The following is a 17,797-nucleotide window of genomic DNA, read 5'->3' as shown; positions in this document are numbered from 1 at the left end:
CCCCGTGGCCATGGTCCCTTAGGGCCTCACTGACAAGCCTCCTGAGCTTGTCAAAGTCGGCTTTCCTGAAGTCAAGGACTTCCGTGTTGCTGACTGACTTGCCAGCTTTTCGGTGGATGGTGAAGGTGATCAGCTCGTGGTCGCTGTCACCCAGCTTCCCATCGATCACTAGGTCACCAACTAGGTCATCCCCAGTAGCCAGCACCAAATGCAATTGTGGAGGGTAGTGGAACTGGCTTTTGGCAGCTGTTCTGGTCTGATCCATTCTCTTCATGATGTACCATGATCCCTGATGCTGTGTGGCTGGGGAGAAGAGACTGCCCCGCCCCCCCCGACATGCACGCGCTTTGCTGATGAGGCTGTGAGAGGTGCTCAGGCCTGTGTGGGTTTAAAACCTAGGAATGGGTCCATCCAGGGAACTGAGCTGCTGATAGAGAGACCATCAGGGAGAGGGCAGCAGACTGGGACCCCTCTCCCCAGCAGCTGGGCAGCAGGGAGCCATCTCTTCTGCATTTGTTACAGATAAATAAGTCATGAAATTCCTCTGCTTCTCACAGACCTGCCTGGTGGGCTGTTTTTTATATATTTTTTTCATTTTTAAAGCACTGCTGGTAATGATTAATCACCGTGCACTCCACATATTACACCTCCCCATCAGCCCCGGCAAATTGACAAGAGTGATGGGCACCACAGAGCTGCCGTCGTCAGGGCTCTGGCTGTTTTACTTTTCACTAAGCCAATTAGTGCCTGTTTTTATGGTTTTCAATTGGCCCATTAAACCTGCTGCCTCCGAACAAGTATTTCAAAATCTGCAGTGCTGAAAACATATTGGGAGGGATCGTTCCCTTTGGAGCGGGTTGCAGCATTGCCTGCCTGCTTCATTCTGCCACGGTAAATCTAGGCCACGTGTGTTCCTGGAGACAGCGAGCTGGGCTGGGTAAGGTCCCCACTTTGGCAATGCTGCACAAAGCCCCTCCCTGGGCTTTCTCACATGAGCTGTTCATCTAGCTCAGTGCTTCTCAAACTGGTGGTCCATGGACTGGTGCCAGTCCAAAAGCCACTGGTCGCCGGTCCGCAGCGAGTTGCCAAGAAAGAAAGAAATATATTTTCAGAAGCATAACACTGATATGTCATAGCACCACAGTTCGTACGTTCCAGCACTCCAGGTGATGTCACATTGTGCAAGGTGAGGAAAGAGAAAGAAACAGCCGGTCGCACATTTGTGTAGCGCTGTTACACGGAGTTGCTGCCACTGGCTGAACCGGGCACCAGTCCCTGGCCCACTGGAAAAAAAATTGCCTGTCTGCCACATCAGACAGTTTGAGAAGCACTGATCTAGCTGACAAAAGCTGGGAACAGGGGCACAGATTTTGTACCATCAGGCTGCTTAGCCCACTGTAGCAACTCACCGGGGACACTACGGACCCCAAAGCACTTCACCTCTCTTTCTAGAAGGTATGTCCCCCTCCCATCATGAGGGCTTCATAGCTGCTCCCAGGCCAAGCCTGTTTCTGTCTGCTCCAGGCCAGGCCAAGCTGGTTCTGCATCTCCAATCCTCCCAGGCCCCTGTCATTTCTGAGGCTTACCTCTGGGCTCTCTAACTTCTCTCAGTATGGAGCATCCCCTACTATAGCCTCCCCTTCCCTGTGCAGGCTCTACCCTTCTGCTGCATCTCTTTCCTTGCCCTTCCCCCTGCTCCTACAGGCTGCCATGGGGTCCTGACCTGCCTCCCCCACACCTGGTCTCTGCTACCTTGACAGCAGTGATCGGCCTTTCATTTCTCCCCAAGCACTGGGAGAGGTGATGGAGAACACATGACCAGGATGGTCTGGATGTATGGGGCACAGGAAACCAGGTTGTCTTTGCTTTGGATGTCAATAACCTTGACCATATCTTGCAGCACCCCCACCCTGGTCCCAAAGCAGACCAAGTCCAATGGCTGGAAGCCAAACTCCGGCTGGAAAAAAGGGACACTGTCTTTAATAGCCACAAAGGTAATTAACCACTGGAGCAGCTTATGGAAGGATGCAGCAGACTTTCTACCTCCTGGGGTCTCTGTATCCAGAGGGGATGTCTCTTCCACAGATAGATGGGAGCCCAGAAGTTCTGGGCTCTGTGCTGGAATCCCTGGGTGAAATTCTAGACCAGCTTAGACAAACTGATAGTTCCTCCTGGCTTTCAGATCCATGCATCCATTAAGAGCACCTCTCTACTGCTCCTCTGCTTGGACTGTGTTGCTCTCACATGTGTGAAATGAATCTCTTGTACTGGACAACTGTACATGCAAGCCCAGGCTGAAATCCAGTGTCATTCCCTAGGCCAGCCTTGGTTCTGTGGGATATAAAGGGGACCTGAGCCCTGGGCTGGCATTTCTGCATTGGTCTGATTCGACCCTCAGAGTAGTGTGTGCAAGACAAATGATAGGAAGTCTCCAGAGCCAAGAGGCCCCAGAAATCACCGTGTTGTTGCTTTCTCTTGGGTCAATAATGCCTGGAAGATAGATGGGCCTGCTTCTGCACAGGGCTCTGCCTAGGCGTGCACTCCCCATATCTCTGACACTAGCATTTCTCTGGATCATTTATATTCTTAGCATTTTCTCTTGACAGAAACCTGTCACTTCCTTATTCCCCCTACAACAAATAAGCAAAACCACAGTGCCTGTTGGTGTTCGTGGGCTGTGTTAGCTTCACTAGTCTGGAGTCGTGAGGTGCTGGAACTGGTTTTCCCCTACACAGTGCTTTATCATCACCCTGTTATCCTGTGGAGCCAGTACAGGATTGTAGACCCTATCGGCCCTCCCCAGACAGCCATCCATGGGTCCGTTCCCCCTGCCAAGCAGCATGGTGCAGTCTGGTACCATCAGCAGTTTCATGGCGTCTCTGCACAGTCTCCCAGGCATGCGAGAGGCTATTAATACACCAAATGCAAACCCTGCGAAATCAGGCGATGAGAATTTCAGCTCAGTAAACAAACAGGAGATAAATAAACCCAGCAGGTGAAGGAGCTGTTGGCCCAGCCTGCATGAGGCAGAGGGCACACAGATGGCAAGTGCATTCCAAGTGTCCTCTTTGCAGCAAGGGGCCCACCACCCTGCTTCTGGCTGCCTGCTGTGGGGTGCCAGGGAAGCAGAGAGCGGGGAGCCACGCTCAGCACTCAGCTGTGCTTGTGTGAAGTGGGATGCACTCAGCTATGCCAAAATGAAACCCCACGGAGATGTGCATAAGTCGGCCTGAACAGCTCTGGCTCAGCCCATCGCGGGCCCCTGTGCCCTGATGCTCCAGCCTTCCCCAAAATCCCATTTCTGTTGCCATCTTTTCTCTCGCATCCAGTCATGGCTGTAACAGTTCAGGACAGGTCTTCTGATGGAGTAAGTCCACTGTGCTGTCTAGAGAAGGCATCATCACTGCTGTATATTGGCACCCCAAGATTCTTATTCGGCTTGTCCCCAGGCACACCCTACCCTAGAGGAAGGGAAATGCTGTTAGCCCCATTTCACAGATGGACAAACTAAGGCAGGGGGTGATTTGGTTACTTGCCCAAAGTATCACAGTGGTAGAGCTGGGAACTATGCATGTGGCTCCTGCCCCCTTGGCTAACACTGGAACTTCTTGGATCCCCTTTCCTCCATGTTCAGGAGTAGCAGGCCAACGGGACTGCATCCTCCATTGGTGCAACTGGGCCAGAGCAATTCCAATTTATACCAGGCATGTGTGTGTGGGGGGAAGGGGGCAGGATACCAGGCCTTCCCCACTTCCCAGCCCTGTGGAGCTTTGCTCCCAGAATCCTCTGTCCCTGTGAGGACGCACGATCCCTTTCTACCTCATACTGGCTGTTCCCCGCTAATTGGAGAGGATAAATGATCCAGAACGACCAGGCAGAGGAAATAGCAAGCAATTAGCTCAGGGAGAGAGTTTGCAATGAGGCGCCTGTGTCCTTTGTCAGAAGCTGCGAGGGAACGAGGAGCTGGCAGCAAAAACTTTGCCGCAGCCACCTGGCTTCCTGGGCTGAGCTGGAGCCCCCTTCCCACCAAATGGAACAGCACTCAAAGGCAAATGATGACCATTATCCCCATCCATAGCAGCAAATGATGCATTTCCAGCCCTCCAAGTGCAGCCGCAATTAATCAGAGTCTATTTATGGCAGGCTATTCATCAAAAGGGAAGGAATCATCAACACTGTAATGGGAGGTTTTAATGTCCACGCATTCAGAAGCAAATCTCAGCAAGCTGCTTCCAATCTGCACGAGCATCTCGCTACCGGGGAGCAGGAATACATTTCCATGTTAATGACCTGAGGGGCTATTATTGCATCCCGGGAATGTGCTGCTTATGCACAATGAGCTGCTCCATTGAGCAGGATGTGGCCCCTCTACTCCAGGCTGCATCTCCATGACTGTGGCAGGTGTTTCTGTCTCCACTCAGCCCCTTTCCTGGGTGGAAGGGGAAGGCTGCAGTGCTGCAGCTTTTATGCAGGCCCAAGGCGCACACAGCCTTGGGAAGCAGATGGATGCCTGGGCTGATTGTGCTTGCCAATGTAGAGGCTTTGCAGGTGCAGGGTCAACACCTTGTTTCTGCTGAAGCTGCCTCTGTGGCAGCATTAATTGCTCCATCAGTCCACCGAAGGTTTGAAACCCAGTTCTGTGCTTTACACATGGGTTTATCCTCCTGATCACAGTGGTGTCCAGGCTCCTTCTGGTGGGGCCTTAGGCAATGAGAGTCACCTCCATCATGCAAGGCCATGTCCTTTCTTTGTTCCTCTTTCCAGGGAACTGGCATGTGCAGTGCAGCGCTTCGGTTGGGTGGGTTTCTCTGCACAAGGAAGAGAATTTCTGTAGGCATTTGTTCTGGAGCATTGGCCTGGGGCCTGTGATGTCCATGCTCTAGGGGCAAACCCCTCCACATCAGGGGGTCTCTTGTCTTATGCTCTGGATTGTCTCACAGAAACGGGCTTCCTGCTGCAACCCAACAGAGCTGCTGTTCCCTAGGGAAGGAGCTCCACGCTTCTAGGCTGGTGGAATCAGCCCCTCAAGGATGTAGAAAGCTTTGCTGGTGCCAAACTTAGTGGTCTGGTCCAAGAACACATGTTTGAATCTGAGCATGCAAGATGCCTACAAGGCCAGCTGTAGTCAGGGAGAGCTGGCCTGGCCCAGGGGTTGGGGGTGGCCAAGTGTCAGGAGACCAAGTGACTCCCACACTCTGTACAGCTGCCTGTTGGGCGTGACCTTGGGCAAAACTCTTTCTTTCCCTCTGGGACTTGGTTCTGACTCTATCAAATCAAGGTAATAAATAATAGTCCCTTTCTTTCTGTTCTGTGCAGGTCTTCACTGGGGGCTCTGGGGCAGGGATATCTCTGGCCAGTCCAAGGGACTCCCCCCTTGTCTGGGAGCTACTGACAAGCAGTTGGGCTGGTTCATGTCACCCTGGATGAGATGCATTCAGCTGGAAGCCTCTGTGGCTTGGGTCCAGAATGAGGGGTGAAAATAAATAACTGCCAGCATCCCTCCTCCTCTTCCTTGCTTGTTTATTATGCAAAGTGCTGTAAGAAAGAACGGAGCCATCAGCGAAGGGGCCCCTGGTGCACGGAGAACAAAATTACCCAAACATCAAGGATTCCTAGTGGGAGCACTTGGTGTAAAGGAAGCGTTTTATCCATCTCCAGCAGCTGTAAATCTGCGAGGCAGGAGCCAGGTTCTGCTTCTCCGGGGAAATCTTAATTTGAACAAAACTGTTCCAGTTTTTTTAGGGGGGTGGAAATCTATGAATTACCCAAGACTCCAGGGTCACGCAGTGTTTACCTCTCCCGCGGCAGGTGAGGCTAGAAATTAAGCTGTGGGCGGTGAAAGTCGCTGGAGCTGAGCTGAGGTCAGACGTGGCTATAATTTAGCTCCTGGGGATGAATTAGTTCCCCTCCCTCTCTCCCTTGCCCCTCCCCTGCCACTGAGCCTAGCCTGGCACAGAGAGGTGTTTGCTGGGGCTGGTGCTGGCTGCTCTTGCTCCCTTTTGTGTTTACAAAACCATCTGCTCTTATTTGCCAGGCGTTTTGCGAACCTTGCAAAAGATGAAGAGTCTCTTTCAGCAGAATGAAGCAGATGCCTGTTCTCCCCTCCCCTGCCCTGCCCTGGAAATGCAAGGGTTGCTCCAAGTCATGCAGCCGCCTACCCCTCTGTCCCTTTTATCTTCCTTGTGGCTGAAGCAGCGTCATGTCCTTCTGAAGGGGTGGAGGAGAGGCTCCCTCTCTGGATGAGGCTGAGATGACTCCTGTTAAACTGACTTCCCCCCCCCTGCAACACACACACACACACACACACACACACCACACACACACACACACACACACACACACCCTCACCTGACCCTGGGCTCCACTCCCACCAGCAACATCTGCAGGCACTTGCCCCCAGAGGCCACAGCAGAGAGGGACCATGTCTTGCCAGGGGCACTGCACAGATCCAGACTGACACCAGGTGTGCCAGGCATGGTGGACCCCCAGTGAGCAACAGCCCATGTCCCAGAGCTCCTGGGCTCAGTGCAGTAGGTGAGGCAGGAAGGATTGTCATCCCTGTATTGGGGACTCAAGCTGCAGCTAGATTCATAGAAGTTAGGGGCTGGAGGGGACCTCAGAGATCATCAGGTCCATCCCCCCTGCTCAAGGCAGGAAAGACTGATGAGGTCAGATGACCCCAGTTTGGTGGGTGTCTAGTCGTCTTTTGAAGAACCCCAGATGGAGAGAGGTTGGGACAGAGCAGGAAGTTAGGTCCAGATCTCCTTGGTCCTAGGCCAGTGTCTTAGCCAGAGAACAGCCTTTTCTTTCCCCCCTGCTTACTGGGGCCACCCCCAACTTTCCCATGCTGGATTTAGTGCATGCAGCGTGCTGTGCTCCTGCCCCCATCCCCTGCATCCCTGTGCTCTCCACACCTCCTCCTGGCACTGGCCTGGCTTTGTTGGCTCCATTGCTATGCTGGGTATGATCCTAGTGATATCCATTCCTGTGTGGTGCTGGCACTAGGCCTGTGCACCCCACTGTAACCTGCAGCCAGACTCTGCTATAGGCATTTCTCGCTGCCTCTTAATTGCTGCCCTGGACAGGGCATTTGGAAGGATGAGCATGGACAGACGGACGACTTGAGTCTTGGTGTCTCTTTTACTGCACACGAGTTCAGCTCCTACTCTGTTTCCCAGTTCTTCTCCTGTTCATGCTTGTTCTCTTCCTTCTCTTCTGTCCTCTCCTCCTGCCTGTCCTCCACTAGTCCCCATGGACCTGCTGCAGTCCCTCCCCATTTACATCCAGCTCTGACCAGCCCATGCTGCGTTTCCATCTGCCCTTCTCTGCAGTAATTGTTTGCAACAATCGTTGATTCCAGCCTGTTTTCTGCTGCTTGTTTCTCATCCTTCCTGTGTTGGCCTCTGTCACATTTGCTCTGTGCCACTGTCTTGGTACACAGATATTTCCCAAGCTCCCCAGATTCGATGACATTATGACAACTTGATCTCTGGCTCCCCCTGAATCCTCCTGTGTCTGAACCTGGCTCATTGGCGAGGACTCTGGATTGAAATAGCATGATGTGTGTGTAATATATATATATATATTACACATACACACACACACACATATATATGTGCTATTGCTGCTGAACAAGGGCTAGCAAAATATCAGCCAGTGCTGTCTCTAGGAGCCTGGTTGTATTAGAAATGCCTTTCTTATTCTACCACTCTCTCCCAGAACTAGAACTAGAACCAGGAGTCCCAACTCCTGCCCTGCAACCATAAGACTCAATTCCCCTCCCACAGTGGGGGATGGATCCCAGAAGTTCTGACTCCCACACCCACCCTACTTGAGCCCAAGAGACTCTACGCCTTGCCTAGGGTTAGGAATAATACCTGGGAGTCCTGGCTGCACCTGCCTCCTTAGATTGCTCTAATTGTCCTTATACACAGCCTTCAAGAAAACCTCAGAGCGCCGAGTCTCCGGCCCAGGCTGTGGTTGTTGGGGTGTCCAGCAGGCCGCAGCCATCTATGCACATGGGTCCATCATGCAAAAGCAGAGGCAGCAGTGCAGAGACCGTCCTCACAGCCTGATTTTTGTGCTGATGATTAAGCTGAACTATTTGAGGCAGGGATGTCTGCGGAGAGCAAAGCCCTGCTTCATGAGCGCAGGTATGTCAGGCACCAGGTGTCCCACCTCCAGGGATGGCATCTAAGCTCCCAGACTGTCCTGGAGGCATGAATGTGCCTTTCTGCAAAACTGCTAAACCTGGCTGCTAATGCTGGGGGACGGGTAAGAACAGAATTAGCAGCATCGTTAATGGGGCTGGGAGTGCTGCTTAGCCTGGAACTGAGTGAGGGAGAGAACACGGCTCTGATGTGCAGCTCCTGTCTGCTTTGCAGCCCTACCGCCTTTCTTCCTCCCTTTGTTCCTTTCTTTCTTGTCCTGATGACTTGTTTTTCATGCCTGTCTCCTCATTTCTCAATCAATACTAACAGCAGCAACAAAATACAGTGAATGGTGAGGATACAGCTCTCTCTCAATCATGTCCAGAGCCTTTAGTTTGAGAGACAGCCTGCCATTAATCATTAATAAGCATTCAGAGATAATCCCAGATTCCTAGAAGGCTTCTATTAATAATGAGCTCCGATTAGAAAAGTTCGCCGTGTTAACTTTGATGAAAGGTTGATGCTTGCCCAGGCGGTGGCTGGGGCAGCACGCAGCTGCACTGCTGTGGCATCTATTCACACTCACTCTGATGATGACCCAGGGCCCCTCTGGCAGAGACAAGCCCTCGGATGGGAGATGGATGTGGTAGACAGCGGTGGAGTGGGGCTGGCCCCAGAACTCCTTGCCAGAGTGTGGTACATGATTCACCAGACTGTGCTGCCTCAAGTGCCCCAGACACCCCCCGTATGCCTCTCTTCTCCCATCACCTGCTGCTCCCTCCACTTGTAAAAGGAAGGGTGAATGAGCAGTTGAGGCCTGAACTGGCTCTTAGGGCTTTTGGCCTCTATAACTGGCACTGTCATATACTGCCCAGGTGAATGGAGAATTGCTTAGTTCCTCCATGCTGGATTTTCCAGTACTCAGTCCCCAGGGTGAGGTTGAGGCTGTCAGAAGAGCCCACCGTCTTAGTAAGGCTTGGCCCCTGTTCCTGTGCCTGACCAGGACCAGAGCTTGCTCTGCACGTTTTGTGCTTGGCACCTCCCTCCTGGGTCTGTCTCCCATTCTAGCTCTTGCTCTAACCAGAAGAACCAGCACTACCCAGGGCTAGGAGAGAACCCAGGCATCCTGACCCAGCCCCCTCCACCCTAACCCACTCAGCCCCACTCCCTTCCCAAGGGCTGACCAAAGACCCCAGGCATCCTGACTCCCTGCTTTAGCATTTGGTGCTTCAAGCTCTTCCCCAAGTTGACCAGTTATTTTCACATGTGACCTGAAAGGAACCTCTGCACCCAGGCTGCTCTGACCACAGGGTTGCCCAGAGCTACGTCAGTGGGTGCCAGGTGCTGTGTGGGGTGGGAACAGAAGCCATGGAAGGGCCTTGGTGCCTGGGGCCTGGGAAGGCTGTGCTGACAAGCAGTCAGTTGCTGTCCCTGCATCCGTCCATCATCTCCCTTGCTCAATTAAGCTCCATTTTAAATAGATTCTCAGTGCTTTGGGCTGGGTTTGTTTGAAGTGGAAGTGATGAATCCTCTTTAAATCTGTGTCTCACCTCAGCTAGAGGCACTGACAGCCCCTGAAGCTCGTTATCTGCCGAGCTGGCTTTAATTGCCTGCAGAAGGGAAGGTGAGTCACTCCAGGCTGCTCTTGCTCCGCTGGTGGAGTCGGATCCTGGTGCTGGAAGGAGGGCTCCAGGTACATCCAAAATGGGGTCTGAATCAATGCAGCCAGGACTTAAGTGCTGAATGACAGAAGCCACGTATGGTCTTGTCTGTGGCCCCGCATGTGGCATGGGAGGGAAATAAGGTTGCCAGGCGCTGCGGTCCCTTGGGGAGGGATTGAGATTGGAGGGCCCACAGAGATGCTCCCTGTGTGGTGCTGACCAGGAGCTGCTGGTTCATAGTGGCACTAGGTTCATAGTGGTGCACTAGGTTCATAGTGGCCAGGGATGGGCTAGCATGTGGGATTGCATGCAAAGATTGTGGGGGGCTGTGGCAGCTTCTGGGCTTTGGCCCATGCCTGGCTGAAGGCAGGTGCAACTTGGGCCAGGGAGTGTGCAGAATTGTCTCCCCTGTGAGTCCCCTTTGGCTCTGGCAGCTAGATTTGAGCACAGGCCCTGCAGCCCAAGGCTCCCAGCTCAGAGATGCAACACATGCCTCAAAGGATGTGGGTGCTGGCCTGTGGTCTGGCCACACTGTGATCTCCTCTGGCCCTGAAGGTGAATGGTTGGATGCAGAGTAAGAGCTCCAGTGTGGAGCATCCCTGGTGTGGGTTATACAAAGTCAGAGCACTGTTGTGCTGAATCATGGGTGGGTGGAAGGGAGGTGGAAGTAGAGGGCACATCACCCGGTCAGTGGCCGAGCTCTGGCACTACCCAGCCTCAGCCTGAGAGGCAGACAGGGCCCAGCCAGCAAAGCTTCTGTGTGGCTTGGGCTCTCCAGTCAAGGCATGAGGGAAGCAAGGGCAGAATATGGACTGGCCACAAGCTGGGGGATGAACAGAGACATGTGCAACCCATCAGGGGAATATGGCTGGGGGTGCATTGTGCATCTGCCAAGGAAACCTCTGTAAGTAGCAAGGATCTGATAGCATACTAGGGGCGGGGAGACTGGAGGTCTGTTTCTGGCCCAGTTCAGTCACTCTGGGATCTGGGGTGAAGGCCTCGCTCCTCTGTCTGGGCCAGTCCAGAATCTCCAATGGGTGTCTATGCAGCTCCCAGGACAGCATGGCCCAGAGCTCATCATGGCCTCTTGGGGCTATATAATAGTCATGAGGGAAGCACCATACAATATCCAAAACCTAACAAGACCTGAATTCCCCCTGAACCAGGCAAGCTTGTCAGCCCCGCTGCAAACACGGCACAGGAAAGAGGTGCAAGCTGCAGGGAAGGTTTGGAAGGACCCTGGCAGCTTGGAAGCATTTCACAGGGTACTTGACACCACAAAGCAGACAATTGATGGCATTTAGCTCCTTCCTCAATCGTGCAAGATTCCAGGGATGGTGATGAAGCCTCCAGATGCACCCTCCTTGTGGCAGCAGCTGAGCCAAATAGAATGAAAGGTGGAAACTTCACATGACAAGCGCCAGGCTACTGCATGGGGGAAAGCATCACCATGGGAAGGCAGGATTAAGTGAGGTTTAATCACCTAAATCTGGAGATGGATTCATTGCCGTGGCTCTCGTGGAAAATGTCTATTCAGGGCTAGACAAAAGCAAGTGAATGGAATCAGGAGCAGCCTCAAACACAAACATCTCTGGAGATGAAAGAACAATTTACAGAGCAGATACGTCCATTCTTCTGTCTGATGGGAGCCACGGAGAGGGATTTACCCTCTGGTGCACACACAAAACAGCTGTGAAGAGCATCTTAATGAGGAGCTAGAGGTAAAATCCTGCCCCACAGCAAGTGCGCCTTGGGTGCAGTCAGTAGATTGCAAAGCAGAGTACATGGGCCTGACCTGGCCTACCACTCGCAGGTTGTCAGCTGACTCCAGGTGTGTGGGTCCATAGGTCCACTGGGGTTGGACACGTTGGGCCTCACTGCCCTGAGCTTTGCTTGGCCAAGTCAGGAGATGCCAACTGCAGGCCCTGGTGTGGGGACTGAGGCCGGGAGCCTGAATGGACCCAAAGGGAGGTGGAAGCCAAACCCCCTTGATGCTAAATGCATCAGGCACCAAGCAGCCCTGATCCTGAAGGGGTCTGTGATTGTGTGCACAAGAGTGGTGCAGCAGTTGTGCATAGGGTGGCCATTTGTCTGGTTTTATAAAGAAGTCCAGTTTTCTGGTCCTCTGTCCTCTATTGATATGAAACTGGACACCTTTATGTCCTCTATTTTTCACTGCTCCGCACTCCCTTCCCCCTCCACACACACTGCCCTGGCCACTTGCAGGAGCTCCCTGCTTGGCTCAGCCCCGCCACCACCCCTGCTGCGGCTGTCTGCGGGAGCTCCCCGCTGCCATGCCCCCACTGCCGACACCGCCGACACCTTCTGCGGGAGCTCGCCATGCCCCCCCAGCTTCAGGAGGTACATGATATTCATGATGGTGGGGTTCTTGAGGTACCTCGATGGCCACCCTACTTCTGCACCCAGTAATAGTGCACAACTGAGGCATCCAAGCACCTCCCAGCTCTGGGTCCATTTCTGTGGCTGAAAGTTTGGAAAATGCTCCCCACAAGGACAGCAGGGGTGCTGTGTGCAATCATCTCCTGCAAAGAGGGCAGGAGCAGGAAATTTTCGTATTCTACCCTGGGAGCTTCATTGCCCAATCTGGGTTGGGCTCCAGGTGCAGGACACTGGCAGGGAGCAAGGGTGTGGTGCCCTGGCCAAGGGTGGAGGTGGCAGCCGTACACAGGCTAGGAAACTGCAAGGCTTGACCATGGGTCAGGTGCAGCCTGAGCCGGGCAGGGCACTCGACCCAAGACACAGGCCTGCTGGGCTGCTTCTAGGCAAACAATGGCAGCCCAGCGTTGGCCTCCTGCAGTGCCATAGCCCAGCCTGGCAGTCTTAGCCACTCTGGTACTGGCCCATGAACTGAGGCCCTCACGAGCCAGGCCAGAGGGGCCCGATCCTGCTAGCATAAACTAGAAGGGGCTGTGCCCAGGTGTCCCTGGAGCAGGAGCAGGCATCTCAGGGTGCCAGGGAGCGCCGGGGGCAGGGGCTGGCTGGAACCCCAAGCTCCAGCTGCTTCCTCTGCTCCAGCACCACCCCTCTCCACAGAGGAACCTGGCTGCTCAGGCTGCTGGGCTCTGTGTGGGGCTGAATCTCAATTGGGGTTTGTGCGGGGCCTGATCTCAGTTGGTGGGGGGGGGTGCTGTGCAGGGCCCAGCACTATAAGGCCCAACCATCTCCGCAGAGCCTGGGAGGCTGGTTCTGTCCCCTGCACTCACCCGGGGCAGGTTGGGACCCTGTCAGCTGCCCTGGGACACTCACAGGTTTATGCCCCTGCTCCTGGCCCCACCAACCCTACACCTGAAAGCCATGTTGAACAGGGCCAGAGACCGACTGAAGGTGGAGGCCCAGGACAAGTGGGGAAGGACAGGTGGTTTGAGACGGCTTCTGTCGCTAGCATGACCTTTAATTTAGAGGCAAAATGTCTCTCCCATCTGGTCCCTTCCCAGCTGCCCGTCTGTTCCCAGCCAAGGACAGCAGAGTTAATGGGGCTGTAAACTTTGTGGAACGAGTGTCTTGTTGCAGCTAAAATCACCTTCCCACCCCCTTCAGCACCCTGGGGGGTAATGGAGCATGTGTTGGGGGGGCCAGGCTGGGAGTGGGGGATCCACAGCAGGAAACCCTGGAGCTGGCATCTGCTGGTGTCAGGCCTGGGTCTGGCTGTGCTGGAGGGCGGGGGGTGGAGAGGGAGGTGGTTCCTGGGAGGGAGCTGCCCCCACCCTAGGGTGGGTGGTCTGCTCAGTCTCCAGCTGGGCTGCGAGCAAGGCAGGGGTTGGGATGTGGGCCAGCGGTGTGAGACAGGCTGCTGTGGGCCCTCTTAGGTGCAACCTGGTCAAGCCCTCAGCTGACAGCACCCCCAGCCCAGGCCAGAGCCTCTCTTGCCCCCTGCCACCACTGGGCCCAGGCACCTGGGGCTGGGTGGGTGGCTCATCCTGTGCCAGAAGGCACAGGCCTGAAGCTCTGTTCAGGCTCCTTTGTTTTGAACAGCAGCCACAGTGAGTTCAGGGGGACTGACCTCCTGCCTCAGGCCAACCACCTCCTTCCACCTGCCTGAGGAGCTTTTCTCTGCAGGGTGAGGCACCGTCACCCCCTGTGGGCCCTCTCTGTGGTCTGTGTTGCTTCTCCCGTGTTGCAGAGCCAGGGTGGTGGCAGACCCTGCTTCAGTTCCTGTCATAGTTTCATAGTAGCTAGGGTCAGGAGGGACCTGAACAGATCATCTAGCCTGACCCCCTGCCACAGGCAGGAATGAATGCTGGGTTCACAAGACCCCAGACAGGTGATCGTCCAACCTCCTCTTGAATTTGCCCAAGGTAGGGGCGAGGACCACTTCCCTGGGAAGTTGGTTCCAGATTTTGGCCACCCTAACTGTAAAATATTGCCTTCTGATCTCTAACCTAAACCTATTCTCCATCAGCTTATGACCATTGTTCCTCATCACCCCAGGTGGTGCTGGGGAGAAAAGGGCTCTGCCTATTTGCTGTTGATCCCCCCTGATGAGCTTGTAGGCAGCCACCAGGTCCCCCCTCAGCCTCCTCTTGCTGAGGCTGAACAGGTTCAGGTCCTTCAGTCTCTCCTCATAGGGCCTGTCCTGCTGCCCTTTCACCAAGCGGTAGGTTGTCTGTGGTAGGTTGCAGCTGCTTCTGGGTCAGGCTGTGCTATCGTGGGCGAGGGTTTGACATGGTATTCTGGGGAGTCCTTAGGGCAATGTGGACCTGGCCCCAGGGGCCCACTGCAGTCCCACAGCACCCAGCTCTGGGGGGCTGCTCTCAGGCCCTGGGCTTTCTACCCTCACTGGCACCAGTGCTGCACACCAGTCTGGCTTGGCCATGTTTCTATGTACACCCACCACTCTGGCATGAGGATTCCCACCCCCAGCACAGAACCTGGTGCCCATGATGGGAGGGAGCAGGGTCCACTGGGCAGAGCAGCTCTGCACTCCCCCAACCCTGCTGCTACAGGCCAGTCCCCTCTGCACCCCAGGTTAGCTTCTCCCCCACTCACTGCTGCCCCCATTAGCTGCCAGAAGCAATCAATCCCTCCCAAGAGGTATGCTGCCCTAGCCAGGCAGAGCTCTTGCCCACCTACCTCTTCTATCTCCAGGCAAGCAACAATGAGGGAGTAGAACAAACCATGGAGTATTTTTATTTCTTTATTCCAAGCCATTAGTCTCAGGAGTTCAAGGCTTAAAAAGAACAGTGAAAATAAATGCATGGCTCTGAGGAGCCTTCATACAAAGCCTCTTGTAGGAAGAGACGTTAAAAAAAGGAGGAGGAAAACAGCAGTGAGTTTCCTGGGCAGCAGCAGGACAGAGAGGAAGGGGCCAACCCCTTTGACAGGGCCAAGGTAGATCATTCAGAGGGACACAGCAGTCCAGTGTCTCGGCCCTCCCTTACAAACAGGCTTCCACAGAGACTTGAGCCCTGGCGGAGAAGCAAACCCAGGCAGCTACTGAGCTCATGCCATAGTTTAAATGTGCCCTCCCTCCCCCCACAACTGGTTAGTAATCCCAGGGCAAGGCTGTCCCCAGGGGCAGCAAGTAAGTTTAAGGCTGCACTGCTGCAGGGGCACCAAACATGTCCTGGGAGGCATAGGTCATGTAGAGGAAGCCATCGTCATCCTGGCTGTCACGGTATACCTCCCCCAGGGTTGTGCTCAGGCTGGGCAGGCCACGGTTGTTCACCAGCAGGTAGAAGGCCTGGGTGGAAGTCAGGGACATGCGGGTGCTGTTGGGGAGAGAAAGTGGCCACCCTGTGAGAGGAGGGGCCTGGAGTCCCCTGGCAACTGGGAATGGGGGACCACCAGTCATACATGCACCCCCCTCACTGCCAAGGCATGACTTGCCCATGAACTACACATGGGTACTATAGCAGTGCAACCTGCTCTGCTCCAGGAAGCAGCCAAGGCCATGGCTAGACTTCCAGTCTCAGCACATGGGTGATGCTGGGGGCTGCTCATCTCTGTCCAGCACCCCCTCAAAGTGGGCTGGGCACTTCCCAGGTTTCACAAGGCTATGGCAGCTCAAGCTGCAGGGCTGAAAGCATTGGAGGCTGGGAAGAGCACCCCCAAAAATACATGGGGACCATGGGGTACACCAGAGGTTGCACACAGTCAGTAGCAAAGCAGAAGAGAGAACCCTAGTTTCTTGGACCCTGCAGCAGCTCCTAATGCCTGAAGCTCCTACCCTGCAAGGAGCTATGCTCTGCTCCCTCCGGTGAGCACAGAGGGCTTGCAGCCCTCCAGGAGCTGTGCCCCTGCCTCAACAGCTTTATCAGCCTGACTGTCACTAAAAGCAGAGGGACAGGGCACAGGTCTCGCCCTTGCTTGGCATTCACTCCCCATCAAACCCATTCTCTTCCTGCCCCCCAGGAGCTGCTCTGGGAAATGCCCCTTCCACATGGTGAGGGTGGCCTCCAAGGCCTAGGTGAATTAAGAGATCAGATAGCAGTGCTGGTTGGGGACCAAAGGGCTGGGATACAGACCTAATAAGAGCTGAGTGTTCCTGGAGAGGGCTCCTTTGATAAGGTGTAATGCTGCTAATTACCAGGCAGAGCCTCTGCTGTTGCCACCAAACAGCTTGTTTGCATCACTGCTAATTGCCTGCCTCTAATCAGCCTGTCTGGGCTCCCTCATTCACATGGCAGGCAGGGGAGAAGCCAGAGCTGGGCAGCATGTGAGTTTGTAGGAGCCACTGCAGACTTCAGAGGTAGGGCTGGGAAGCTGTGAAGTGCAAAGTGCTGTGAGGGGCATGGTGCAGCATGAGCCTGGTTGCAGGTTCCAGAGTAGGCAGCATGAGCACACCTGTGCCTTGCACTGGTGAATTGCACAAGCCCCAGTCAGGGGAGCTTTTGGCTTGGGAATGAGGCCAACAGGACTCATGCCAGGGGCAGAGAGCACCAGGCCCTGCTTCCCCAACCTCCACCCAGTGTAGCTCACTCCTTACCGCAGGGTGACCAAGAACTGGGACAGGGACAGGTCCTGGGAAACCAGGAACTTGGTGCGATCCAGGAGTGGCAGGTGCTTCTCTTTCTGGTACCGCTCCACTACCACCTGGCACAGGGAGAAGAGTCAGGTCAGGGCAGGCACTGGGCTCAGGTGGGTCATTCCTGTCTGAGCCATGGGGCAGCAGGAGTGGGGCATAGTTTCAGCGCTCTCTGCCCCACTGGGAGCTTGTACATGCATGCAGCCTTCTGCAGTTACAGCAGTCTAGAAGCTGGGACTTTGCACAGTGAGTTAGAGACTGCACAACTCATACCAGCCCCAAGCCCCTGCTGGACCACTGTCATGATAAACATCTTTGGGCAAGGGCCAGGCTAGGAGTGGATGCAACCCAACAGCTAGGCTCTTGAGTGCTGGAGGGGCCACAGAGTTGGGCTAGGGGCAATACAGGCTCCTCTACTTAGCAGCTGGGGGGGAAACCTGTGCATAGAGGCTCAGGCCAGTTCTGGTCCTGGGGTTCCCACATGTGTGCAGGAAGGGGACCAGCTCCAGGGTAGCCAGGAAGAATAGGACCCTTACCGGGATCTTGGTGGGGTGCCTGGCACGGATCTCCAACACTTCCCGCATCCTTGTGGCTGCAGTGAGAGGAGCAGACCCCTGTGAGCACAGCCTGTTGCAACCCCCCAGACACCTCTCCTGCCCCACCCCATGCTGTCCCCAGAACCCACCCAGGCTTTTCCTCCTCTTGAAGGGGGGACAGCTGCTCTGCCGATGCTGCATCTTCCCAGGTGGGCAGCCTGGAGCAACCCAGGCCTCACACTACAAATCCACTGAGCTGGTCAAGGCTGCAGGGCCCAGCTGAGCCCCTGATATAGGCTCGTCCCACCCACAGGCTCAGGATGGGGGAGGAGTCAGCCCCATGTTCTGGAGCCCAAGCTCTCAGCATAGGCCAATGCAGGGCAAGGCTGGCACTGGGGCATCTCGTTCTCCCAGTGCTTGCAAGAGGGCACAGCAGGGTCTGGGGGCTGTGTTTGGGTCTCCCAG

The 17,797-nt window shown here is 54.8% G+C and overlaps 1 protein-coding gene across 1 annotated transcript; it reads right to left on the bottom strand.

Annotated features, from left to right (window-relative positions):
* Positions 1–14,958: 14,958 nt before the first annotated feature.
* Positions 14,959–17,584, bottom strand: LOC102388014 (microtubule-associated proteins 1A/1B light chain 3C-like). Its single transcript, XM_006023452.3, has 4 exons — positions 17,482–17,584; positions 17,333–17,388; positions 16,758–16,864; positions 14,959–15,540 (listed from the first exon to the last, which is right to left on the bottom strand). The coding sequence occupies exons 1-4, from the start codon at positions 17,531–17,533 to the stop codon at positions 15,360–15,362; spliced, it is 396 nt and encodes a 131-aa protein (XP_006023514.1). The 5' UTR covers positions 17,534–17,584; the 3' UTR covers positions 14,959–15,359.
* Positions 17,585–17,797: the final 213 nt, after the last annotated feature.

Source organism: Alligator sinensis, unplaced genomic scaffold (assembly GCF_000455745.1).
Source record: "Alligator sinensis unplaced genomic scaffold, ASM45574v1 scaffold707_1, whole genome shotgun sequence".
NCBI classification, from domain to species: domain Eukaryota; kingdom Metazoa; phylum Chordata; order Crocodylia; family Alligatoridae; genus Alligator; species Alligator sinensis.
The sequence above is the reverse complement of the archived record's forward strand: the minus strand, read 5'-3'. Positions and strand labels throughout refer to the sequence as shown.

Bases quoted from the DNA above. Each gene is read 5' to 3' on its own strand.
- LOC102388014 (XM_006023452.3), bottom strand. From the start codon at position 17,533: ATGCAGCATCGGCAGAGCAGCTGTCCCCCCTTCAAGAGGAGGAAAAGC. The intron at 17,389-17,481 runs GTGGGTTCTGGG...CTCTCACTGCAG, and splicing joins CAAGAGGAGGAAAAGCCTGG to CCACAAGGATGCGGGAAGTG. The intron at 16,865-17,332 runs GTAAGGGTCCTA...TCCCTGTGCCAG, and splicing joins GGCACCCCACCAAGATCCCG to GTGGTAGTGGAGCGGTACCA.